At 33.1% G+C, this 27,340-nt stretch overlaps 2 protein-coding genes, 2 long non-coding RNA genes and 2 pseudogenes across 9 annotated transcripts; 4 read left to right on the forward strand and 2 right to left on the reverse strand.

The window, feature by feature from the left end:
• The first annotated feature begins 2,018 nt into the window (after positions 1-2,018).
• On the forward strand, positions 2,019-5,625 carry LOC111294406 (ACT domain-containing protein ACR9-like; annotated as a pseudogene). The gene is made up of 6 exons (XR_016327294.1): positions 2,019-2,138; positions 2,358-2,445; positions 2,555-2,660; positions 3,389-3,740; positions 4,018-4,302; positions 4,404-5,625. The product of XR_016327294.1 is annotated as an ACT domain-containing protein ACR9-like (transcript).
• A 402-nt stretch (positions 5,626-6,027) lies between these two features.
• Positions 6,028-8,811, forward strand: LOC111295756 (uncharacterized). Its single transcript, XR_016327621.1, has 3 exons — positions 6,028-6,347; positions 6,713-6,789; positions 7,883-8,811. It is a non-coding gene; the product is annotated as an uncharacterized LOC111295756 (long non-coding RNA).
• LOC149515098 (THO complex subunit 4A-like) lies at positions 7,917-8,627 on the forward strand. The gene is made up of 2 exons (XM_089742977.1): positions 7,917-8,031; positions 8,440-8,627. The coding sequence occupies exons 1-2, from the start codon at positions 7,917-7,919 to the stop codon at positions 8,625-8,627; spliced, it is 303 nt and encodes a 100-aa protein (XP_089599103.1).
• A 1,619-nt stretch (positions 8,812-10,430) lies between the features above and the next one.
• On the reverse strand, positions 10,431-12,525 carry LOC111295755 (actin-depolymerizing factor 2-like). 2 transcript variants are annotated; one of them, XM_022889464.2, is made up of 3 exons: positions 12,333-12,525; positions 10,924-11,189; positions 10,431-10,823 (listed from the first exon to the last, which is right to left on the reverse strand). In XM_022889464.2, the coding sequence occupies exons 1-3, from the start codon at positions 12,333-12,335 to the stop codon at positions 10,673-10,675; spliced, it is 420 nt and encodes a 139-aa protein (XP_022745199.1). In that variant the 5' UTR covers positions 12,336-12,525; the 3' UTR covers positions 10,431-10,672. The 2 variants fall into 2 exon arrangements, with proteins under 2 accessions (XP_022745199.1, XP_089599744.1); XM_089743618.1 differs by lacking the exon at positions 12,333-12,525 and having other exon boundaries at positions 10,924-11,225.
• Positions 12,526-12,892: 367 nt separating this feature from the next.
• LOC111295757 (uncharacterized) lies at positions 12,893-16,764 on the forward strand. 4 transcript variants are annotated; one of them, XR_002690874.2, is made up of 4 exons: positions 13,170-13,820; positions 14,791-14,844; positions 14,947-16,349; positions 16,474-16,764. It is a non-coding gene; the product is annotated as an uncharacterized LOC111295757 (long non-coding RNA). The 4 variants fall into 4 exon arrangements; XR_016327622.1 differs by having other exon boundaries at positions 13,169-13,820; positions 14,791-16,349; XR_016327624.1 differs by lacking the exon at positions 14,791-14,844 and having other exon boundaries at positions 13,172-13,820.
• A 1,681-nt stretch (positions 16,765-18,445) lies between these two features.
• On the reverse strand, positions 18,446-19,202 carry LOC111294837 (uncharacterized; annotated as a pseudogene).
• Positions 19,203-27,340: the final 8,138 nt, after the last annotated feature.

Genomic DNA, 27,340 nt, shown 5'->3' on the forward strand with positions numbered 1-27,340 from the left:
GAACGAAGCCCAAGTCAAACCTACCAGACAAGACATCTCTCCGAGATAAATCGGATGCCCAATTTGTCATTAGAGTCCAAAGTAAGGACTTGAATCTAAACTTTTGAAATAAAATACAAGTTTCACGTCAATTAGACAAACTCCAATACTAATCTCGGGTCATCTTGAACAATTAGCATATTGACGACCTCTAAGCTGGCTATGTACTCAACCCAAGACATATGTGCAAGATCAGACCTTTATAAGGTCAAATCATGACTCAAGGCTAGTTGTCTTCAATTATTGACCCCTTTTTATGACATCGGCTTCGAAGAATCAAATTTTACATTATTTCTTTTTGCTTACTTGTTATATACCGAGTGCGTCAATCATACATCTAATAGTTTTATACTCAAACTATTTGATAGGAAAACATAATATTAGAGACATTTAGTAGTTAAAAGGATATAATAATCTTTTTTTCTGTTAAAAGTCTCTAGTAAACAATCGAGGATAATTTTAATATTTGTGTGGACCTGACATGTTAAGTTAATCTTACATATTCAATATTACATCAATTTGATATTGTACTTATTATTTTTTAATAATTTCTCATTACTTATCTATAGATATAAAAGTCTAGATAAATATTAAAACAAATCTAATTTATCTTTATTTTTCTTTATTACTTTTGACCTTATTTATTCCGACTCACGTATCAAAATATAAACGTAAAAAATATTTTTATCTCTACTTCTAATCATCTTCATCTTTTATCTTTCGAAAAGTACTTTAAAATCAAAACTCGACACTACCAAACATAATTCTCAATAAAACGACAATAGCTGTCGGTTGTTGCTTTTGTGCGTTCTCGTTGGTTGTTTTTTATTTTTGTTTTTTGTAGTTTGGAAGCTGCAGCGTTAATCGTTGTTGTCCTTGTCAACGCTCAACAGTTGAATTATTTTGATCGCACCGCTGGTATTTGTTGGTTTATGGGAGGCGTGACTTGTGATTTAATTTGAGTTTTTGTTTTTTTTTCGAAGAACCGCAAAAAATTTTTCTTACAAAAAGGATTTTCCTGTCATTTCACTCTGACAAAGCCAATTATTTTTCCTATTCTTTCCTTTCCTTTGTGTGGCAGTAGTTGTTCTTAATTGAACGATGATCATTTTATTATTATTACCATTATCTCCCACTATAATTTAATGAAGCAATGTTTACTCCATATTTTATATAAATATGAAATATATTCATAATATAATTGAATAAAATAATTAAATATGTTCATTTAATTATTTTTAATATGAGTTAATATTATGAATAATTTTTAAATTATAATAAAATATTTAACATGATATTTAATTTTTAAAAATTTATAATATATTATTTGAATTATAAATTTATAAATTAATTTAATAATTAAATAATATTTATTTATCACATATTATTATTTAACAATAAACATATTAAAAATAAATATTATATTAATTAATAAATTCATAAATTAAAAATAAATATTTTATTAATTAATAAATTAATAAATAAAAAAATTTTATTAAAAGTTTTTAAAATTTAAATAATTTATTAAATATTTTATAATAATTTAAAAAATATTCATCGTATTAACTCTATCAATATTAAAAATAAAATAATTTTATTACGTGGCCACTCAAATCCAGTGGAGATTACCCTGCACCAAATTATGATAGTAAAATTACGAAAACGCTCTTCACCAAACTAACAGTACGTGTTCCCACATCGCTATCTGACGTGGAACGCGGGTCCCACTTTAAGCTGACAAATGTCTCAAAAAATCCCCCCGCCCTCATCTCCACCATCTCTCACTCACCATTTTCACAGAACAAAATGAAAGCGTCTAACCTCACCCCCATAGCACCCAGCTTCTCTCAACTCCGCTCTTCTCCGCCGGCGACAAACCCTTAAAATAATAAAATCCCAAATTTATCCTCTTAGAACCAACCCGGAAAATAACCGCCACTTTTCGGCAACGGGTATTCCAAACGACGACGTTTTAATCCTATAACCCAAAGACCCATCCGAGCCCACCGTTGTCACTGTTAATTGGCCCGACAAGCCCGGTCTCGGGTGCGATCTTTACCGTACCATTCTCGAATTTGGGCTTTCAATTACCCGAGCCGGTACTCATATTTTTAAGTATTTTATAAATTAAATGTGCGCCAAATAAATAAGATAAAATATATTTTTTTCCCATTATTGTTAGATTTTTCGACGGATGGAAGATGGTGTTACATAGTATTTTGGTTGGTGCCCAATGTTTCGAATGCGTCAAAAAATGATTGTTGTTTTCGATGTGTCCCTCGTGTTTGGTTCCATTTTATTACTTTCATTATCAGCAGGGAGGAAACGGAAATGGAAATTCAACCCATTCTTCTTCGGTTTATTTGTTGAAACTTTGTTGCTTGGACCGCAAGGGATTACTTCACGGTTTGGGAACAAGAACCCTTTTAAATTTTTGGGTTTTTGATTGATTCTTTTGCTATGTTTGAGTTAGTTGGTAATTATGGGATTTTGATTGTCTTTCTTTTGTGTGCAGATGTTACAAAGACACTGTTGGAGCTTGAGGTTACCATTCAAAGAGTTAAAGTTATGACAAGGCCAGATGGAAGAGTTGTGGTCCTGTTTTTCATCGCGGATGGAATGTGAGTGTTTATGTTATAAAGAAATTTTTAGTTGAGTGAATATAGTATGCATGCAATTTTTTTTTTCTTTGACTTTCTATCGCCTTCTGTCTTAGGGGCACACCTAGTTTTGAGTCAGCTGCCATTTGGCAGGGCGGGCAGTGCGGAATGTACTATTAATGTCATTATGATGACTCCTTCATATGCTATCTTTGTTGTTTAATTTCTGTTTTTTTTTTTTAGTGCTGCTCGTTCTTTTTTGGACTCTGTGAAGGTAGGTTTCTAGAATGGTAGATTTTGGTAGATTTAAATTTTGTAGTCTAGTAAATTTTTAGCCAAGGAGATGAGGATGTAGAAATTTGTATATATGGAGTCTAAGCAGAGTAATATGGTGTACTTGTTCTATGGTCTAAACTTAAAAAAAAAAGAAAGACTTTCCTTCTGATTTTAGACAAGTCAATAAACCAAGCCCAACAACTTTAAATAAATTATAGTTTGGAGAAACAACAATTACTTAATTGACCATATGGCAAAGCAACTAACGAGCTTGTTTTTTGAAGTTAACACTTCTAGTTCTAGGAGATATAGCTTGATTTGAAAGAACTTATGATGTCACCTTCCTATTATTTTGATATTTTTCTACCTTGGCTCTCCTGAGCTAGGTCTACATAACCTGGTGGAAATTTTTATTAGTTGTTGGTAATGCGTAATTGACAGCAACTCTTACATTTGGTAGTGTCTCATTTCAGGGAACTTTTACATACAAAAAAGATACAAGATGACACCAGTGAGCATCTCATTGCTGTTTTTGGGAATTATTGTATCAGCTGTGAGCTTCAGTTGTCAGGGCCTGAATATGAGAGTCTGAAGGCATTGCCTTCTCTCCCTCCTGCAGTTGTAGAAGAGTTATTTACCTATGATTTGGTTGACAAGGAAGCTAGCTCAAAGGAACTCAAATCAAATCTGATGACCCTGAAGAAAGCCACTGTTACTGTAGATAATCTGTTGAGCCCTGCTCATACATTGCTTCAAATTTAATGTTTTGATCAGAAAGGACTCTTTTACGACATTTTGAGGACTTCAAAAGACTGTGATTTTCAGGTACTGGTCATGAGATTGATGATATTTGACTTATGTTGATTATTGTTGTTATCCAAGCTTCTTTAGAGTTATTTTTAATCATGAAATATCAACCTTCCTGCTGTGAGGTGCTTGATATATTTGGAATCAAGTTAGTTGGAATCAATCTCTAGTTTCTGAACTGTCCTTCTTTAGACTTTATTGTGCCTTTGCTATCATTATTCTTTGATTGTCTGGCAAGCAATGAAAATAGGATGCTTTTAGTTCTCTGATATTTGCTGGCACTGGGGTGTTGCAGATTGCTTATGGTAGATTCTCTACAAATGTGAAAGGCTACCGTAATTTGGATCTTTTTATTCAGCAAGCAGATGGAGAAACGATTGTGGATCCCAAGCATCAGAATGCTTTATGTTCTCGTTTTAAGGAGGAAATGCTTCACCCATTTTGACTGATTATTGTCAATCGAGGCCCTGATACTGAATTCTTGGTTGCTAACCCTGTTAAGTTATCTGGAAAGGGAAGGCCTCGAGTTTTCTATGATGTTACATTGGCTCTTAAAATGCTAGGGATATGCATTTTCTCAGTAAGGATTTACATGGGGATTTCTTGTCTGTTTTCTAGCTTTCTCTTTTCTAGGCTGAATATATGTTAGCATGCATGAATGAGTTTACTGTTACCTTATAGGCTGATATGGGAAGGCATTCTACCTCTGATCGGCAGTGGGAAGTCTACAGATTTCTTTTATATGACAGCCATGAATTTCCATTAGCAAGCAGTCAAGCTAGAAATCAGATTGTGGACAAAGTACGAGGAATATTGATGGGCTGGTGAGTTGATCTATATGTTGACGGTGGAGTGATGGTTTTGCTTTTGTGGGTGTATCTTGCTGTATGTTGTCAACACTCCTATTACCTTGCAACATATCACACAACTTATTGGAACCAATTGATGCCGACACTACCATGGTTAATCTGGTCTGAAACTTGTTCAGAAGCAAAGATTGGGACACTACTTTGAGTTGTGTAAGATTGCAATGTGAGCTATCTGCTGCAGCTTTTGGCTTTCGGGGTTCTTAAAAGCGTAATTGTTCCTCTTTTAATATATATATAGCCTTTTGCTTTTAGTTGGAAGATTCTAAAATATATACTTCCAAATGATGTTTCTTCCAAATGATGTTCCTCTTCCAAATGATGTTTCTTCTTTGTATGAATACACGCAAAATTATGATATGCCTTGATGAAGAAGGGTGAGACTAGGATCAAATTGCCCAAGGTTAACCTCTTTACTGCCAGGAAAAGGTAGAAGACAAGAAATCCGAGGCTCGGTTCATCGATCATCAACTTCCTCACATTAGTTTTTTTTTCATGTTTATTCTCAAAACAATATTTTATGTGTTACGATTTTGATGAAGCTATTCTTAATTTGAAATAAAAATTGCAAAGAAGAAAGCGGGTCCCATGATATGGTGGCACTTAGGAAGGAATGCATGTAGTTTACATGGTAAGAGTGGCACTTGTTCTTTCTCTGCTTAGTTAGGGACAATTTAAACGATGATAGATGGATATGCTGAATCCATGGATGCAAAGATAGATAATGTTACTTTGGTCACATCCTTCAATTCTATAGCTTCATTTGGTAGAGAGGGTCAAAGTTTCACCGTGCTGGGCTATAATTTTGGTATCATGCCCATATCTACGTTATGAATTCTAAGTGTCCAACTTAAAGAGTTTATATCTATTTTTGAGGGAACTCTCTTGACCATACGAAAATTGAAGGGTATATAGCTCAGTGATAGAGCATTTGACTGCAGATCAAGTGGTCACTGGTTCGAATCTGATTGGGCCCTTCATTTTTGAAGAACTAATAATCATGTAGAAAAGCAAAATTAATTATTGCAATACATTTTTTTCATGATGTGTGGAAAAGGGCATGCATTTTGTGAAAGGAGATAAGAGACCCCAAACTCAGATGGTTAACAAGCCATGTGCAAACCACAGGTGCCATCAAATATCAGAAAGTTAAAATTAACATGCATCAATGTGCAATAATAATAATAATAATAATATTGTTATTATTATTATTATTATATTTTTAATTAAAATAATTATTTATCAACAAAAAAAATTGTTCTAAGCCTAACATGAATGGGGCAAAGCGGACATACCTATGTACAACTACGCAAGACAGCTTTAAACTTTGTACCCAAAAGAAGCTTCCTTAATCCAGTCCAGTAGGTCCATTATCGCAAAAGCCGGACCCAACTCAACGGCCCACTCATTTCCACCACGTGTCTTCCAAATAACAAGGGGGAATGAATTTTCGTCACCCTTTAAAACCTATTCCCCCTCCGTCTATCCCTGCACCAAGCCTTCACTCTCCGGCTTCCACTTTCAAAAGGCTCATCAAACGCTAATCATAACCAAAAAAAAAAAAAAAGCGAGAAAACGTGAAATTTGGAAAATGTCCAGCTCACTGGACGCGTCACTCGAGGAAATCATCCGTAATAAAAGCAGATCCGAGGGTAATTCCAGTGATTCCAGACGCAAAACCGGTGGCTCCGGCCCTGGCCCTGATCGTCGTGACCACACTCGCGACCCGCTCAGATCCAACTCGTACCCGATTAGACCGGTAAGTTCGTCTGCCCCAACAAAGAAAAAAAAAAAAAACTGATGCAAATCAACGTTGTTTATTTCTTAATATATATTTTTATACTGATGAAATTTTAATTTGAATATTGGAATGTGCATACATAGTATATTCAATAAAATTTGATGAGGGATTCACTTAAATTGGTGTAAGTGTTACACATTTTACATTCGGTGGTACACATTATTTTATCATTGCATAAAATGGCTACGTATAAATGGTATGAGTTTAATTTTGATATAAGGTAAAAAAAAAATTATTCATTTATTTTATTTTTGTTACATGGGAATTTATTCAAACGGTTGTTCAACTCCACCCGCTCGTGAACGTGTGTGTCTTCTATGCAGCAAATGCAGGAGGGACAGTTGGTTTCGAGTGGAAGATCGGGTCTATATCAAACTTGGATTATGGTGTTTCTAATGAGGTTTTTTTGTTTGTTTGTTTGTTGCTATAATCTTGTTTATGGTTGGAGTAGCAAAGGACGAATGAGAAATCTTGAAGCGAGTTGTATGTTAAAGAAAAATGTGGATTGGCATGTTTAGATGCTAAAAGAATATAATTTAGGCGATCATTGGATGTGGAATGGATTAGTTGTTTTGGCTGTATGAAATAATAATGGACATGGTGGAGTAGAATTTATATTGTGCTTCTTCTTGTATGCAAGTCGAATTATGCTTGACTACTTGCCTCGTAGAGTGTAAGCATAGAAGCATTGCGTGATTAATTTTTTGTCTTTGGGAGTTGATTTGTGAAATTACATTTTGCGGGTTAAGTTTGTAATGAGCTGTTGTTACTCCCTGTCTACTGTACTTTTATGCGTATGAACATGTTTTTATATGCATTGAGAACTTATCAATGTTTTTTTCTTTACCATTTAGCACTCTAGCTCTTCGGTCTAACTAGCAGATGAAGCACGTATCTCTATAAGAACAATAATATGGTTTTGGTGGAGGCAAAGGTTTTTAGTGGAAGTTGGTTGCTAGTTATGGTACTAATATTGCTGGTTGGTTGTCTGTGACATTTTAGTGTAGTAATGCATGGGACTGAGGTATGTGGCGGTTAAGATTGTGGCATCATTATGATAATATGAATATGAATATGAATTGATTGAAACTGTCTGTTAAAAGTCTTATTAATGCATATTTTAGTGGAAGTTTTGCTAGAAACTTCATTGCTCCTTAGAATGTTTTCTATTTCCAGTTTTAGTCCCTCCTTTCTGTAGTATACCTATCTCATGCTTTATTCTTCTTGCCGATCAGCTTTTTGAGAATAGGGCATACTTTTATTTCTCTTCTGTTTCTAACAAATTATAGAATATATAGTTATTTGTTAAATTTTGTCCTAACAACATCTTCAATTGCTAGGTGCTTTTCTCTGAGGTTGGTAATTTGAAGAGGTACACTATTAATTATGATAGGAGTAGAAGATCAAAGGATCTACTTTTGTTCAAGTTTGAAGCCAATTTGAAATGTTTCTTCTTTGTATCTGCAGCTGAAAATGTTTAGTATGTAATTTAGGGAACTGCAGAAGTAGTCTTTTTAAGACAGACAGATGCTTTGGCAGCTGTCAAGATATAACAATGTTCAACTTGATGGGAAACCAATAACAATTGAGCTTGTGGGAGCAAATGTGGTTATTTCTGCGCTTGTCTCTCCAACCGAAAGCGGCATTCTGAGAAAGCCAAATGTTGCCTCTAGAAGGCATGAAGTTTAAGGGGTTTTCCTAGTTAATTGCATGATAATCATTTTCCAGTCTCTTGTTTTTTTTTTTTTTTTTATCAGTGTTTATGTAACTTGTTTCTTCTGGTTCAACAAGAATTTTAAATCTGCTCAACAATACCTTGAATATTCAGTTAGACGAATGTGCTCTCACTTAGGCAACAAACAAGAGAGATTAGATGAGCACTAAATGCTGGGTTTGAAAAAAATGAAAGTTCTTCATGTTGGAAGTTCCACAAGCACCGTCTCAGAGAAAACTGGCTTTTATATATTATTCTCAGCATCTACTCTGCCCTGAGTCGCGGTTCACTGATACTTCAAACTCAAACTACATGATTTTCTTTGTCCCTTTACAGGGATCAAGGAAAGAGTTGTGGGTAGAGGATGGGTTCGTTGTGGTGGTAATGGATCTAAAACTGCCGGTGCTGGTGGTGGATTTGCAAGGGGATGCAGGCGGGGTGGATGGATTGGTAAGAAATTATCTGCAGAAGATCTTGATGCTGAATTGGATAAGTACCACTTGGAAGCTACACGAATTAAATGATGTCGTCTCCTTTCCTGCTATTTGCTTATGCAATTATTCTTGTGTAGGTATATTGGCTGGTTTAATTTTTTGGGGGAAAGAAGAAAAAGTGATGTTTAGTTGTAATGATTCACTGACATACTGAGCATGCTCTTTTTGACTCTAACTAGACCCTGTGAGTATAACATCCCAATTTTGCTGTGAAGCTAACGGTGCTTGATGCTGTATATTCTCCTACATTTTCTTTGTTAAGATAGTTCCTTGATTCACCATTTGTGGTTCAACTCCAATTTAGTTTCTGTTAAAAATTCATGCTGTGGTTTGCAGCATTCTCGTTTCCTGAAAAGATCCCACTGCCATGGGATAAGATGAAAAAACAATTCGATTTTAATCCTTAAATTTTTCTTCGTGATTTTTGGGATTGTCCTTTCGAAAATTCTCTCTGCATTTGCTTGTTGAACTCAAATGGACCATCTCGCAAAATGAGATTAGGGGCTTCATTTGTCCATCTCCTTGATTAATTAATCTCGTCCTAGAGAAATTTGAGAAAACCTAAGCCTTAAAATCTTTTTATATCAAAAGGATTGTGGCATGGAGAGGCAGAATCCATTGGTTTCGCCGGCCCAATAAGCCAGGCTAGAAATTACTAACCATATATGATTGAATGACTAACGAGAACTCAAACAGGTCATTGAACAATTTGTTCAAAGGGAAATATAGCATAAGAGATTAGGAAAAATTTTATACAGCATGATTCTGAGAAACCAAACAAATTTATTTCTTTCTTCAGAAAAAAGATATTACACAAAAAGAGTCTGAAACTCAGTAAAAAATACAATACTAATACAACAAGTCTGAGAAAGCTAAGCCAAAATTTGTCTGACTTGAAAATCAAACAATCTACTAAACTTGTTTATGAAGCAAAAATTCCCAACAGCCATGATACAACAATTGCATATTAGTCTGAGGCAGGCCAAAAATAAAAAGCTGACATATTTACAATGTGAAAATCATGTAATAAACAGTCTTGTAACTGAAATAAAAACAAATCAGATATGATTTGGAGATGCCCCCTTAAAAACAGAGATTTCCAAGGTGGTACCACTATTAACGGAATTGGAGTTCGTTGAAAGTCCTATCTATCGAAAATAAAGGATTCTTTGCTCTTATTTCCTTATTAGAGGTAACGAGCCTCCATGAGTTAAAAAACTTAAGGCTTTTTATTACTAAGGATGACCTTTGGAAAGTAGCCAACTTAATTCAGCCCTCATGAATTGTAAATCTAATTAAGGTCACGGGAAAATCTAATTCTGTACGAAGAAAAGAGTCACCTGTAGTTGCCCAGAAATTCTTCCGTACTGTGTCAACCACAAGAATAACTGTTTCAAAATAAAGGAATATTAGTCCAAGCAATGTTATGAGTATTGAGTAACATCAACAGTGAACGTTTCAGGGTTCATTTACATAACTTGATAAACAACTATTCTTAAATTTCTATAAGATGGATAATTTTGTTTATATCTTCTGCACGTATAAAAAGGATCTTCCAAAAAATTGATAAACAATTATTCAACTAAGCCTAAGTTAAGGAGTGGGAAGTAAAGGAATTAATGGACAAGAATGTATTCAAATGTTTTAGCAATAACAGTGTGACAACGGGAAGGAGCTATTCAATTTGAATTTACAAAGAAATAAATGAATAAATATGCATGAAAGGACAAAAGTACATATGAATGAAGTTAGATAGGAGTACCTGAAGATACGTTCAATGCCATTATATTCACAATCCAGCAGCAGAGCCGAAAGGCATGAAAATTGCAATAGTTAAACCGTAATGAGATTGGTACCCCCACAAACCATATATTAGTCAGTAAATATCACACCAAAGGGGGGAAACTGACCCCGTATGAATCCACAGATATAACAAATAAAGACAAGGGACTGAATGGTATAAACTCAGGAACAACAACCCGATATCAAAGCAAGTTCTAAGTTTCAAATTTGCTATAGACATTACATTTAAGCGAACCAGATAGTATAAGCTTCCATTTCAAAGTAGATTTATTTTAAGTGGCACGGCTCCTTATGACATCAAGACCCATCTCGGTAGGATCGGTAGCTTGCAACTCTACCTGGATACCATCCAATTCCCTTTTGAACCTGTCCTTGGAGCTGGCATAGATCATCTTGCTTCTTACTTTTGATGTATCAGGAGACCTTCACATACAAAAGTTAACAGATGAGTGAAACAATTCAGGAAAGATCCACGAACAGAACAGGCCACAAAGATTACAAATGCATTAAAACTTCATGTTACCAGGCAATGAAAATAATTCTGCTCTTCTGGCAGTTCTCATCTGTCACAAAATCGAAGTCATACACAGCATATCTACACTCATCAGCTGGAAGGCTAGCGGTGAAAGCCTCATAGCTATCAGCAGGTTCACCAAGCTTTTCCACAACAACTTGCTTTTGTTTTTCCTCAATCTTGAAAACTATGAAGCGATAAGTCCTTTTAGCCTTCAGTTCTAAAAACTTCAGCTTGCAATCATCATGCACGGCCATTCCTGAAGCTGCATTTGCCTGCAAATCATGCACAATCATCTCAACAAGCCAACTAAAAATCCAAACTGCAGGTTGCGAGAGAACTACTGAATAGTCAAATATGATAAGAGTTCCCAAATTACTAAGAATCTAGTCAGTGATATTGTAACAATGCCAATTCTTACAAATCATATTTAATGAACCGTACAACATATTTTGCATTGTAAATGAAGCCTTATTCGTTTAAGAGAGTGAATTACATAGTTTGGAGGGGGTTTCGGCAAATGTAATTTCCATTAGCTAAACAAGCTGGTTGCTTCACCCTCCAAAAAGATTCTCCCATTTTACAGTTTACACCCACTTCTTCAACTAGAAGGACCCATTACTCATATTTATCACACTCAATCAAACAATTTTACAAACTGAGGAATGAAAACATTGACAACAGAAAATGCAAAAGATTTGAAATAAAACCCCCAAGACCAATTTCTACCAGACACAAAGCCCATTAAAATTGTCAAGTTAATAAATTTATTCCTTTTATTACAAATTACTTTGCGAAAATGCATATTCTACATTTTTCTCAAGCTCACCGTTAACATTTCCTTTATTTATTTTTTTTTTGGGGGGGGGGGGGACTTAAAAATTTCCCCAAATCCTAACTATTATAATCAATAAATTCAAATAGGAAAATTCTTTTTAATTGGTTCCAATTAAATCAACAGCCTAATATCGATCACGTTTTGACACCAAATATTATGCAAAGGGAGATGGGCAGAAAAGAAAATGAAATAACTTTCATGTGTAGCAAAATTTACTAAAATTAGAAATCACAAAATATTCTAATTTCTATATAAAGTAAATAAAAATGTGAAATGAAGCAAACCGGATGAGAACAACGTTTGAAAATCAGACACGTAACCGCAATCGGTCAAACAATGAGATGTGAGGATCGAATCGAACATTGAAATTAGATCGGAGGAACTAAAAAAGACCTAATAAAACCCTAAATTGAAGAATTGTTACGACCAGTTTTATGAAAATTGCACCTAATTCGACAGATCAAATATATATTTTTTTAAATGCATAAAATAAAAATGAAAAAAAAAAAAAGAATGAATAATTCAGAGGTTAGAAGATAAGGATAGTGAAGTAAAAAGAGTTGAGGAGAAAAGTATTTACCATTTTTTTCCCGAGAAAGCGAAGGAACGAGCGAGAAAATCTAGGGCTTCTTTCAGGTAGGGAAAGGGAAAGAGATTTTTGTTGATAAAATATAGACTTTAATTAAAATTTTTCCTTTTATTTATTTTTGAGTTGGTGAGGACTGCTTGAAAAATGCCAAGGAATTTTATAATTGCTAGTTGCCGCTTTGCCGCCTTCTTTTTCTTGCTTTCAGGTTTTTCTTTTGGTGCGTTGGGCTCGATACTAGGTTTACAGTAACGGTCCCACGGCTGGGTGGGGTGACCCAATACTGCGCTGCCACGTATTTTTTGAGGTAGAAAAGTACGCCACGTTGTGGGACGGTGACAATTGTAAGTTTTTTTGGATCGGTTGGACAGTGGTAAACTTTTGTTGATGCGGCAATGCGGTGTCGTAAGACGATGATTTTATTACCTTAATTAAAACTTCTACTTCGATTTTTGTTTAAAACTTTAAAGCGCTTTGTCCTCTTGATTTAAATCTCAATGACTTAATTATTTAGCTTTTTTTTTTTCATTTTTAATCTTTACCTTAGACTTAATTAAAAAAATATTTTATACATAAATTTATCAATTTCAATATCATATCAATTAATTTAAAAATCAATTAATATTTTTAATTAATTTTTAATCATAAAATTGTTGCATAAGAGAAAAAAATAACTTGTAAGTTTAAAATTATTTTATTATTTTTAATTTTTTTGTTCAAGTTTGAGTGTTTTTTTCATTTAGTTTATGAAGTTTTAAAATTAAAATCCTAATATTTTATCAATAAATTAATATTAATATTATTATTATTGTTATTATTGATGGTTCGAGTTTCTTCACATTAAGCGACATCTTATCACAATATTCATACAATTTATTGAAAAAAAAAAATCCCAAAAAAATTATCTCAATGATATTTGTCAAACTTGATCGGTCATTTTTTCAATTATTTCTCATTTACTATGTATTGATTTTGTAGATTTGTCTCTTTATAAAACAGATCATCTTAATTAGATTACAACCTATTGAAAAAAAAAACCTGAAAAGCTATTTCCATGACATCTATCAATACATGATTGATTTTTTAAATTATTTCTTATATGCTAAGCATTGGTTTTGCAGCTTTCGTCTTATTATAAAACAAATCATCTCAGTTAGATTTGAATTAGAAATAGTGTTCATGTTAAGTTTTTAAAAAATGAACACAGAAATACAAATGTCTTTATAATCAAATAGTTAACTGTTAACGTTTGGTTTTTAAACGCATGAACAGTAAATCATAAAGACGATTTTTTGAGTTTTTTTTTATGCTAAAGAAAACAAGGATTGTTCTCGACAAAAACAGTTTTAGTTATAAATGGCAGACCCCCTGAGGCTACTTTTACACGCCATTTTCTTATGGTTCATATATTTCAGGTTCCAGACTTTTCTTTGCCATTTTCTTTTGCTACTCTATGTTCTTCTTGATATCTATTTAAAGCAGGTGCGTTCGTTTTTTTTTTTTTTTTTTTTTTTTTTTTTAATTTAACTTCATTTTTTATATATTTTATTGGCATGCTTAATTTATTACTAATTTTTAGGGTTCATTCTATTTTCTCCCTTTTTAGATTATGGTTTTTTAGATAAGACTGTGCACGGAATGTGTTTGTTTTATTTACTGAACGGTTTCTCCAATAGTGTTTTCCTTATGTTGATTTGTACATGTCTTTGTAATGGTCTCCATCATTGTTTTGTGTAACATTGCTGCAGGTTTGAATTGATACTCTTGCCTAAGATCTTTTGTTAGTTCTGGTGTTTTTATGTGTGTTTTGAATGATGGATTCTGTTAATCAAGTTAAGGAAAATAGAACGAAAAAGCATGAAGGGATAAGGTGTAATAGATTAGCAAGGGATAGTAGACCCATAGAAAATACATATCTAGACTCGATGTAAATCAGGCATAGAGTGATAGTAATGACTCACCAAAAAAAAAAAAATCAATAATAGAGTAAATTTATAAAAAAAAATCCAGCTATTGCCAGAAACTAGAAAACCCAACCCCAAGCAAACCTATTCCAAGAATTAAACTTAGTCAGCCTCATTTTCTTTTTATTTACATTCAACTGCTAATGGAAAGGGTGAAATAGAAACTGTATCAAGTGCAGCTCTAAGGTCTGATGTTCTTGGATCTTCATTGATTCATTCTGGAAGAAAAAGAAGATTTTAATTTGAATTTGATGAAGATAAAGCGGCCAGTAGCAATTTTTTCATACAACATAATTTAATGTCAAGTTCAATTAATTCGAGTTCTGAAAAAGCTCAAGGAATCAGTCATTTAGCAGAAGTCTATAATATGTAAATCTCATGGTAAAGTTGCATAAACATTTCTTTAGTTGTTAATCTGTATTTTATTAATTGAATAATAACCATGACTTTACATATACTAAAGGAAGTGCTCATAATGCATCTATCAGCTGAATTTGAGCACCGAGAAGAAGTGGTAAGGACATTATCAACTGGACATTTAAGTAAGTCAATTGTAACCATTGCAATGAATGCATATGCATAACTTCAAATTCAATCTTGAATGTGTTTCTATTATTAACTAAAATTCATTTTGTTGTTTTCAGTTCTGGGCAAATAATGTAAGGAATTGCTATTCAGCTTTTAGTTTTGGGCCTTTTAAGTGTGTTTATCCATTTTGCGGTGCATTAATGTGGTACGAAGAAAGAGTTGATACGTCAAAACATTCTTTGAATCCAATTATTTTTTATGTTTTCAAGAAGGAATAGTTAAGATGGCTCCTTTTAGACTCACACCAACTTTCTTGGACCATTTGTTAGATTATCAAGAAGGTCAGAGAGCATCTAAATTCAGAGATAACATAAGAGTCTACAACTCAATGTTTCAATTTATTTCAATTGGTGGTAAAGTTGACAATTTTATCAACAATAAAGCAGATCCATAGGCCTTTAAAATCAGTGGTTAGAATCATCATAGGATGGGGCCTCTATTGCTAATTTCAGGGAAAAGGCCTAAATTTGCTCAAGTGTACATTTATGATACAGAAAATGAGACCTCAAACAGAATGACTGTCATTGATAAAAACATTGAAACTTTAGGAATTGACAGAGATGAAGTTGATGGATTAACAAAAATGTTAGACCAAAATAATCAAATTGTGAAAGCCTTTAGAACGGCCAGGGATAGATTTACCACATTAGATTACATGCCTATAAGGCTCAGATTGGTTGGGAGAAGGAATCAAAGAGATAGAACATATGATGCTCCTACAAGATCTGAAGTTGCAGCTCTTATTGTTTGGGATTTTGGAGAATTTGATAGACAGCGAGATAAAATAGTTGAACATAGAATTGAAGGATTGAAAAAGATAAGTGAATTGCACCAATTTTTCATGGCAATGCAATATCTTTTACTATTTCCTTATGGTGAAGATGGTTTCACTGCAGATATCCCATGTGTTAATTCACCAAAAAGAATAAGAGGGAAGTGAAAAACAGTTACTGTACGTGAGTACCATGCATACATCATTTAGTTAAGGATCCTATATCATAGTACTTTGTTAAGGGAAGGCAGGTTATTTCAACAATTCGTTGTAGATGCCTATGATACTGTTGATGAGAACAGATTGCAATTCATAAAGAGGAATCAAAAGAATATTAGATCTGAAATCTTGAAAGATGTTAGAGATGCAATTGCCAGGGGTGATTTAGAGGGATCTTCAGTAGGCAAAGGGATTATACTTCTAGCAACTTTCATCGAAAGCCCTCGATATCTCTTCCAAAACTATCAAGATACCATGGCCATCTGCAGATTTTATGGCTATCCAAACCTTTTTATCACATTCACTTGCAATGTAGGATGGCTAGAAATTCAAAATGCATTGTCATTAATTCTCGGGCAACACCTTGAAGACGAACCGGATATCATATCAAGAGTTGTCAAAATAAAATTATGATATTTTTTATGGATAATTTGACAAAGAATAATAATTTTGGTCGGGTGATAGCAGGTTAGTCTGAATGTTTCAGACACTGTTTTCTTTTTCTTTTACATCTTTAAGGTTTCTTATGAAATTTAATCTTGCTACAATCTTTCAAACTTATTTGTAAATACTTTTTGTTGAATTCCAACAGTAACATATACGGTTGCGTTCCAAAAACGTGGAATTCCTCCCGTCTACATGCTACTCTGGTTCCGATCTGAAGGTACTACACCAACTCAGAAAACATGATTATATCAGCAAACATACCGAATGAAGCCAATGACCCGGTGGGATACAAAGCTGTCACTGACTTTATAATTCATGGTCTGTGTGGTAATGCAAATCTTAATGCTCCATGTATGACAAAAGGTTGATGTTCGAAGCATTTTCCAAAGTCATTCCAAGCTAAAACTGTTATCAATGAAGATGAGTTTCCAATTTACATATGACGCAAAAGAATTGAAAATGCATGTGTAGCTTTCAGAAATGGAATAGAGCTTGATAACAGATTTGTTGTTCCTTATAACATAGACTTGGTTGTCAATGTCAAAGTATGCAGCAAGACAAGGGCTATAAAGTACTTATTTAAGAACATCAGTAAAGGACCAGACAGGATAAGGGCTGTGTTAGAAAATGAACAGCAAAATCAAACTGTAAATCAGCAGCAACAACCGAATGACATAGATGAAATTAAAAAGTATCTAGACTACAGCTATTTATCAACATATGAGGCTTGCTGGATGTTATTTGCATTTGGAATTCATCATCAGGAGCTGGTTGTTCAGAGATTGGTACTCCATCTGCCTAATGAACAAATGCTTTATTTTGGCGACAATGAAGATTTATCGAGGGTGATTCAGAGGCCAAACATACAAAAAATAATGTTCACACGATGGATGGAAATTAATAAAACAAATGAAGAAGCCAGGAATCTCTTATACAGTGATTTCCCAACTTAATGGGATTGGAACACAACAAGAAAAGAATGGAAACCAAGACAGCAAGGAAAATCAATTGGAAGGATCATGTACATACAACCTGCATCTAGAGAGTTATATTTTTTGAGGATGCTTCTAAATGTTGTAAAAGGATCATGAAGTTACGAGGAGTTAAGGACAATTCAAGAAGTAATCTATCCTAGATGTCAGTAGGTTCGGAATATTAACCCAAAACCGTCAGGTTCCGACCCGACTCGATCATTTACGGTCAGATTTTTTTTTTTTGAAAAAACGGGTTTCGGGTTGGGTCAAATTGGGTTTATTTTTTGAAATATCGGTTTCGAGTCGGAGTCGGGTTTATATGAAACTCGACCCGACTAGACTCGAGATATTTACTAAAATACCCTTAATATATATATGTAATTTTTTTTAGGGTTTCTGAGTTTTGATTTCTTTCGGTGTTCTTGTTTTTCATCCATCCAGTCATCCCATCTTTCTCATCTCTTCCGATCTCTTCAAAATTTCTCATCCACCTATCCAATTCCACTCATCCCACCTTTTTTCATCCATTTAGCTTTCATTTATTTAGCTTTCTTCCTTCGAATCTTTCTTCTGTTTCAACAAAAAAAGCCATCAAGCTAGAAAGAAGACAGTAAACAGGACAAAAAGACAGACGGGTCGGCCAACCATTTGTACCTAGGAGCAATCGTTTCCCTTTCTGAGAAACAAAAATTGCAACAGTTGAGCCTTCCTTTAAGTAATCTCCATTAGTACCAGCAGACAGCAGTTTTGAGGTAAGCCAAAGTCATCTTCTTTATGGATTTTATTACAAATATCAAATTTCTTTTACCGGTAAATCAATCTCTTCATTTTTATTTAAAACCTTAGGAATAATCTCTGATGAATTAGAGAATCTAGAATTACTCTCTACTGTTAAGGTTATGTCGAGCGTGTTAGTTTTTACAGAGGCTTGGATTAACTGTTGATGATATTAAATGAATACCTTTTAATGCTTGGTTGTAGTGTGTGTAAAAACATGATACCTGTCTTAGGTTACTTGGAAAAAATTAAAATTCTTAAGTCGAAACTAGGGAAATTTGTTAAGAATTATCTGCAAATGTTGCAGGCAAGTGTGGTTGTTGAGCTTGCTTCTGTTATTAAGTGTCTTAGGGCACTTAATGTGGACTATCCATGACTGAACACATGATATGGAACATATAACAAGGACCTATAAGAAGAATGTATAGACAGAAAACTTACTAGTTCTTCTTGTAAGAGCTTCCTTTCTTAAGTGCTTAACCTATTCTCCTCTGTCAGTTTTGAAATGGTAGCTTTAGCCTAAAAAGGAAATTACCTATGGTGTTACTGAAACTTTATAGTACGGCATGACAACAGATGTGAATTAATGATGGCAAAATATAATTCAACCTTATTTTTTAACTGTCAGTATTAAGCATCATTCTTTGTCATATAAATAAACTTACATCGGCTAGCTTTGATTCAAGGTAATTTAGTTTTGATTTCATTTCCTCCACATATTTAGCGAACTTTATCTCCTCTATAGTCTTCAATGTTTTCACCTCGCCATCCTTCAATGCATTGAACTCCTTTTCTTTCACTGACTTCAATTCCTTAGTATCAAGAATATCCTCCATTGGCTTTGATTCTGCATTTGACTCCTTGTTATTGAAATTATTATTCTTTAGCTTCAGCTCACTGTCTTTTGCTAATTTTAAGTCCTTAACATTAACATCATTCTTCAGGTCAATGTCTTTTATTAATTTTAAGTCCTCAATATTAACATCATTCAGCTCTGCATCTTTCATTGGCTTTAAATCCTCCGTATAGAACATATCTTCCTTGGCTTCCATTCCATATCCTTTATAGGCTTTATCATCTTTGACTCTTCAACCTTGGCAACCTGATGCAGTGAAGAGAACATTGATAATTTATTAATTTTCTTAGAGGTATTAGGTACAAAATTCGTCAATGGACTTGAAGTATATGTTTAAATCACATATTCAAACAAAAAATCTCTTCAAGTTCACTTTTAGATTAAAAATAATATATATTTTCCTTTAAAAGATAATGCAATCACACATACAAGTACATATATGTATAACTTGACTTTAAAGGCTAAAAAAATAGACAAAGTAGATCTAACCATTTGCAGTGGTGCAATAATCTCAACTTTATTGAATATTGGCTCTTTTGCAATTGAAACATCATAATCTATTCCTTGATTCATTGAATACTGGCTCTTTTGCAATTGATTTAAGCTTGTTCTCTTCAATATATCTTCCATTGTCTTTGACAAACTGTCAAGCAAAACAATAAGCAAAAGTCATTTATTATTATTATCAATTAAGCACAAGAAAAGCAAAAAAATCACTTACTGTGGCAGACATAATGTCTTCATTGGTTGCTTCTACTAGGACAACTGTGCTTTGAATTAAGAACTTATCTCTGCCTATCATATCAGGAGGGGTTTCACGCTGAGCTTGCATGGTAACTAAATGAGAAAAAAAGGGTGAGAATATATAGCATAGCACAAGGGAGTAAAAAAAATGATAGAGACTATAATATGAGAAATTCAGTACTATATTTTATTTCTAAGTTGCATCACTAGCTTTGATTCACTTGTCTAGCAAGGTAGCACAATGGGAGACTGTCCTAAGGATTAAGGCTTTCAGTTTTGTCAAGTATGTAATTTTTGTTCCCTCAATAAATTTATACTCTCAGAAAATTAATCATGAATTATCAAATGCAATAGAAACTAGCTATTTCAAAGGAACATGTCCTAAATATAAAGCACTTGAAAGGCTAGGAAATTTACCCTTATCAGTTTATCCTAATTCTTTTCTTATCCTAGATAGCAAAATCATTGAAATGTGTAGGATCCCTTGATCAGGTGACCTCATATCTACTAACACTATCTTAATTTTCTTACATCATTAGTTACAAGCCATTACAAGGCCACTTAAGCTTTGAAATTCATTCATTACATGCACATATATCAATATACAATCTTAAACCATTTATGCCCCTTGGAAATATCTTGCTTGTAGAAATCTGATTCTACTACTTAGTGAAGACAAATGAAGATATTTTAACTTATTTTATATGTTAATTAGCCCCATTATTTGGCTAAAGTTGCATGCTAAGTGAACAACCTAAAGGTGCATGCTAAGTTGTACATGGTAGGATTATTTTTTACTTTTTTTTTCATGGAATGAACTTTTCTAATTTTTTTGTTACTTAGATTCTAAGTTTGTTTTTTAATTGTTTTAGTAGAATTAACTCTATTTTTTTTTTTTTATGAATGAAGGTAAAATGTCTAATTTGGGAGATAATTCGTGTTCCCCAACACCGTTTACTTCTACCTCATATCAATCACCAATTTAGCAAACTCTCATTCCAACATTTGATGAAAATACAACTCCATCACTAAGTGTGACTAACGATGGTGCTGAAGTTGATGATAGTGGGTATAACTCAAGTAAGGTAAAATCAGAAGTATGAAAACATTTTAAAAAAGAGAAGATCAATAATGAATGGAAGGCAATATGCAATTATTGTAAAAAAAAAAACTTGGTGGTGCTTCTAAGAATAGAACAAGTCATTTGCGTGATTATTCAGAGAGGTGCAGCAAACGATTTCAAATGGATATTCGTCAACAAGTGCTGCTAACAAATCAAAGAAAGGCAGATGAAAAAATAACACTAAAAAACTTTTTCTTTGATCAAAATGTCACAATTAGGGAGCTTGCCAACATGATAATCATGCACGAATATCCTTTATCAATGGTTGATCATGTGCAATTTAGAAAGTATTCTTACAGTCTCCAACCTTTGTTTGCTATACCTTCTCGAAATACTATAAAGAATGATATTTTGAAGATTTTCAAAGAAGAAAAGGCAAAAACAATATCCAAACTAGAAGTTAATGAAGGGGGAATTGCTATTACAACTAATATGTGGACTGCTGATCACCAAAAAAGAGGATACATAGTTGTTACTTCTCATTACATCGATAATCAATAAAATTTACAAAAACGCATCATCAGGTATATTTTATTAAATTATCTTATTTTGATAGTATTTATTTTTTATTAAGTAATTATTACTATTGAATTAATTATTAAATTAGTGTAAATAATTGATTGTTTAATTAGGTTTGAATATGTGCCAACTCCACATACGAAAGAGGTCATTGCTTCAAGTTTGATGAAATGTTTCTTAGATTGAAATATTGATAGAAAACTTTCATATATTACAGTGGATAATTGTAGTGTGAATGATGGTGTTATTGAGTTGTTAATTGATAGAATTGGTTGTGATACACTTTTGCTTAATTGGGCTTTTTTTCATATGCATTGTTGTGCACACATCTTGCATTTTATTGTGAAAGATGGATTGAGTATGATTGGAGATGGAATTGAAAGAATTCGTGATAGTATCCTTTTTTTAGATGCTACACCAAAGAGTTGAGAAAAATTTGAAGAGGCAGCACGTCAATTGCGTATTCCAACTTTAAAAAAGTTATGTGTTGATGTCAAAACACGATGGAACTCTATTTACTTGATGCTTCGAACAGCTTTGTTTTATAAAGATGTTTTACCTCGTTGTGTGCAATTACATAGTGATCTTTTATATAAATATTTGCCAACTGAAAATGATTGGATTATTGCAACTGAGGTTTGTGAGAAGTTGAAATTGTTTTATGATATCATTGAATGGTTTTCTGGCACAAAATATGCTATTGCAAATCTTTATTTTCCTAATATTTGTAAAATTAGATTGGCATTGAATGAATGGATTATGCATTCCAATAGAATTATTTCATGTATGGCTGTGAGCATGTTAGACAAATTTGAAAAATATTGGAATGATGTGCATGGTATAATGGATATTGCCACAATTTTAGATCCAAGGTACAAAACAGAGTTGTTGGAGTATTACTTTGAAAAGATTTATGGAGAAAATATTGAATTTGAAATTGAAAGGATTTTGCAAATATGTCGGGATTTGCTTAAGGAGTATGAGGAGAAATTGGCTTTGGAAAAGGAAGAAGGACCTTTATTTCAAGTTTTTCATCTTTAGATTGTGTTGGTGCTACTGAATTGGGAAATTTGGGAGACTATGATGATTTTGTTTTAAGAAAAGAAAATAAGAAATCAAAATTAAAATCAGAGTTAGATCGTTACTTGGATGAAGAAGTCATACCAAGAAAAGGGAATTTTGATATATTGAATTGGTGGAAACTAACTGGACCTCAATTTTCGATCTTACAACTTATTGTTAGAGATATTTATGCCATACCAATTTTTACTGTTGCTTCAGAGTCTACTTTTAGTACTGGAGGGAGGTTGGTGAGTGCGCAACGCAATAGACTTCATCCATCAACTATAGAAGCTTTAACATATTGTCAAAATTGTTTATGGGCTGAAAAAAAAGGTACAGTAATGCATATTATGCAATTTTATTTTTTATTTTAACATATTTTAGTTATTATATTTTGTTGTTATATATTATTTGTTAATATTTTATTATTTCATTTGTAGGGTTAATTTTATTAGAAGAAAAGTCTTTTAATGAAGATATTGATGAGAGTGAGATTGAGGAAAAGATAACTAGTTTGATAAATAATATTATCCTTTTTGACTAATTCATTTTTTATGTTATTGTTTTTAAATATATTTTTTATGAGATTTATTTATTCATCTTATTTTTTTATTTTATAGGACTAGTGTGGTTAGAGGAAAATGAGGATATGGAGCTTAGTGATGATGAAATGATTTATTGTGATTTGAACAAAAGGTACATGACACTTCTATTGCTATTGGTCATGTCGATGAACTAGGTGAATATTGTATAGTGTATCACATCCAGCTTTATTGCTTTAGCCTTTTTCTCATTATTTATTGGTAATCTAAAAACTAATCATGCATTTCTGTTATTTTGTGGACAATAAATGGTGTGCATTCTCCTTTTGATAATGTTTAAGATGAGCTTCATTTATTTTCATATTTTTTAAGAATAATACAACATTTTTAATAATAATATTCTCAAAATGGTTAGTTTATTGCAAAGAAGGTGTTTTTTAGAAGATTGGATGGAAAAACTTTTATCAGATATTAATATTTCCAGAAGTGCCTTAGTGACAACATTTTTTGAGTTGAAAGCTGTTGTGATTGAGCTGGAAGCTGTTGTGTTTGAACTGGAAGCTGTTGTGAGGTCTTGTAGGTGTTTACTTGATGCCTCTTGTAATTAGATGAATATATACTTGTATCTTTAACTGCAGCCTATTTTTATAGTTAGAATTTGATTATAAATTCATATTAAATTATGTTTCATGGTCTAAATGTGTTTGTCTGTTACAACATTTGAAAATTTAAATTTGACTATTTTTATAGTTAGAATTTGACTGTAAATCCACATTAAATTATGCTCCATGGTATAAATGTGTTTGTCTGTTACAAATGCTATTTCATGTGAAAATTTAAATTGATAATAAACTGAATTCAGTTCGGGTCAGGGTCAGGTTTTTCCACTAAAACCTCCGAATGGGGACTGGTCGGATATCGGGTAAAAGCACTAAGGCTTCGGTCGGAGGCGGGGAAAGCAAAAATCCAACCCACCCCGCCCCGATGCCAACTCTAGATGTCAGGTTGCATGTTATGCATTAGGCCTTTTATGAGATGATCGAGATTGGGACGATGCATTTACCCGGCTTCAAAATAAGCATCCAGTGAAGAGTTGAGGCAACTTTTTGTAACAATTGTCATGTTTTGTGAAATGGGAGATCCTTGCAAGTTATGGGAAAATAATTGGCGTTTAATGGCAAAAGACAGAGTACAAATTAAAGCGTGCATTTGGTATCATTGAATATTGCATCCCTGAAAATGAATTGAAGAACTATGACCTAATTACATTGGAACAACTATTCAATAAAAATTGCAGCTCTTTGTCTGAACATAAACTGCCACTGCCAGCTCAAGCAAGTTTGTTATTTACACCCGATAGATTGATTCAAGAAGAGCTAAATTACAATATCTCTGCACTCTAGCAACAGCACTTGCAACTGTTATCTAGCTTGAACGAGGAACAAATGTTAATCTATCAATCAGTCAAACAATCTATTGATCAGAACAAAGAGAAATGTTTTTTGTGTATGGCCATGGAGGAACAGGTACCGTATTTCTATGGAACACGATAATTTCAGGTTTAAGATCAAGGGGCAGGATCATTCTAGCTGTAGCATCTTCGAGTATAGCTTCTTTATTACTAACCAGAGGAAGAACAACACATTCTAGATTTAAAATTCCATTGAATGTTATTGAGTGTTCAACATGTGCAATAAAACAAGGTACTCAGCTGGCAAGATTAATTCAAAACACAAGTTTAATTGTCTGGGATGAAGCTCCCATGGTTCATAGAAATTGTTTTAAAGCTTCAGACAAATGTTTAAGAGATATTCTAAGGGATGAAAATTCTGAAGTTAGAGCTAGACCTTTTGGAGGGAAAAGAATACTTTTGGAGGGCGATTTCAGACAAATTTTACCTGTTGCGCAATCTGAGAGTAAACATAACATTTTAGATCCATCAACAAATCACTCAACATTGTGGAAGCACTGTAAAGTATTTCGCCTAAGTACAAATATGAGACTTCAAAGACAAGATGCAGGTGATGATAGCAGAGCTCAGATTGCAAATTTTGCACAATGGTTATTAGATATAGGATATGGAAAAATACCTTATGTTGCACATGAAGATGAAGAGGAACCATCTTGGATTAAAATTCCGTAAGATTTATAGTGTGATGGAGATCCTATCAGATCAATAGTTTCAGCTGTTTATACATACCTATCTATCAATTATTCTGATCCTTTATACTTGAAGCAGAGAGCAATAGTTACTCCTTATAATGAAATTGTTGATCTCATTAACTGTCATGTCCTTGACTTAATTCCAGGTATTACCAAAACATACTACAGCTCGGATTATATTTCCAAATCCTTTGGTCAGATTGCAGATCAAGAATTGTTATATCCTATAGGGTTTCTTAACTCTCTTAAATTCCCTGGTATCCTAAATCATCAACTTAGTCTGAAAATCAGTGTTGTGATAATACTTTTGTGAAACATAAATTAGACTTTAGGATTCTGCAATGGAACTAGCTTTTGATTACTCAATTAACTCCTAATGTAGTAGAAGGAAGAATCATATCAGGTCCTCATGCAAACTCTAAAGTCTTCATCCTTAGAATAATTTTTACAGTTAAAGGTCATAAATGGCCTTTTGTGTTTAATAGAAAATAGTTCCCAGTTAGAGTTTCATATGGAATGACAATAAATAAAAGTCAAGGACAAATATTAGATTTTGTTGGCTTATTTTTGTCCAAGCTAGTTTTCACACAGCCAATTGTACGTTGCTCTCTCTAGAGTAACATCAAGACAAGGCCTAAAGATACTTATTAGAAATGAAAACAACGAACAAAGAAATGAAACAAAAAACATAAGTGTACAAAGAAATCTTTGAAAATTTAGGTTTATTTCTTACCATTTTTATCTATTACATTCAATTTGTTCATTGATGTTCACCTGTTATACCATATTTTGTGTCCTTTAATTTTTTTCGTAATTGATCTTACAGATATCTCACAACGAATCATCGGTACCTTAACGAGCTTAGCATTAACAGACCAACCACAGTGATCAAGGTGAGAATAGTTCGCCTTTGGCAAGGAATTAATCCTGAGGAACCAGATAGAGTGTTGAGCCTTGAATTTGTTGCTACTAATGTAAAGGTAATCATAGCAGCAATAATTACAAATCACTATTATTTTTCCTTTAAATTCAATGTGAAACGAAAACAATTATTTCACAGAAAAATGCAGTGCATGGAACGATTAGAAGTTAAGATGCATCAGTTTTTGCACCCCTTCTTAAAGAAGGAAACTTATACTCTATGACAAGATTTCAGGTTAAGAATTGCAAGTAGAAATTCAACGCAGTTCCTGGCCAATTAAACTTATGTCTAACCAGAGCAACAAAGATCCAACTATCGCATGAAGACTTTACTGAGTATCCTGCACATTTTTTTAACTTTGTTCCTTTCACTATCCTCAATGATAGAATAAAGCATAATAAGTACTTGACAGGCAAATTGTAACCTAAACTTTTACACTTTTATGATTTTGTTACATCATAATTGATTTTGACTTTTTCCCATATAAATGTGATTGGGGTGCTTCAATCAATCACATCTGTCTTCACAGTTCATCTAAACAATAGAGCTGATAGAGTAGCAAAGAGAGATACCTTCATCCAGAATTTGCGGTGAATTGAACTTTATATGCAAATACAAAACTTTCGTTTAATTTCACCTTCATATAACTTCAACTCATATTCACTTCAAAAAAATAATAGTGGCCAAAGTGTCAAAGTTGTTACGTATGGGAATCTTGCAACAACTATTCAAGAGGATACCTTGCTCAATGAAACAACAAATCCAATTCTTATCTTTGCTGGAATGACTGCTAAGAAATGCGTGGGTAATTCCCCTTTCCATTTTCCTTTCGCTAATTTTTATTTTTATTTTTTACAATTACCATATCAATTTGCAATTTTTTTTTTCAATTTATATTCTGTTTAGGTGAACTGTATTTAGCCTCATCATCTGCCACTAAGTTTTATCTAGATTTAGAAATTCCAGAAACATTATAATTCAAAGAAAGGTATGTTAACAAAGTTATATTGCAATTTATAGCACAACATCAATAATAATTTATATTTACATTTGTCAATCATACATGATACTAGGTACAAAGATCATCCGGTCATTACCCAATTTATGCAAATGGAAAATGAGCCTGAGAAAGATGCTGCAAATGCAAAGCCAAAACAAAATGCCATTGATGTAGAGTTATTGGTAGTTAACCCAACATGTTGAGGTGAATGAACGCATTTTTAAAAACAACTAAATGTACATTTAATTTCTCAATTTAAACCTGAATCTTTCTGATCCAAATTCAGAATGTCATATATGAGCTGAAAGCCAAAATCATTGATGTTGATCT

This window comes from Durio zibethinus, chromosome 14 (assembly GCF_047325235.1).
Source record: "Durio zibethinus cultivar Kanyao isolate XHJ-2024 chromosome 14, ASM4732523v1, whole genome shotgun sequence".
NCBI classification, from domain to species: domain Eukaryota; kingdom Viridiplantae; phylum Streptophyta; class Magnoliopsida; order Malvales; family Malvaceae; genus Durio; species Durio zibethinus.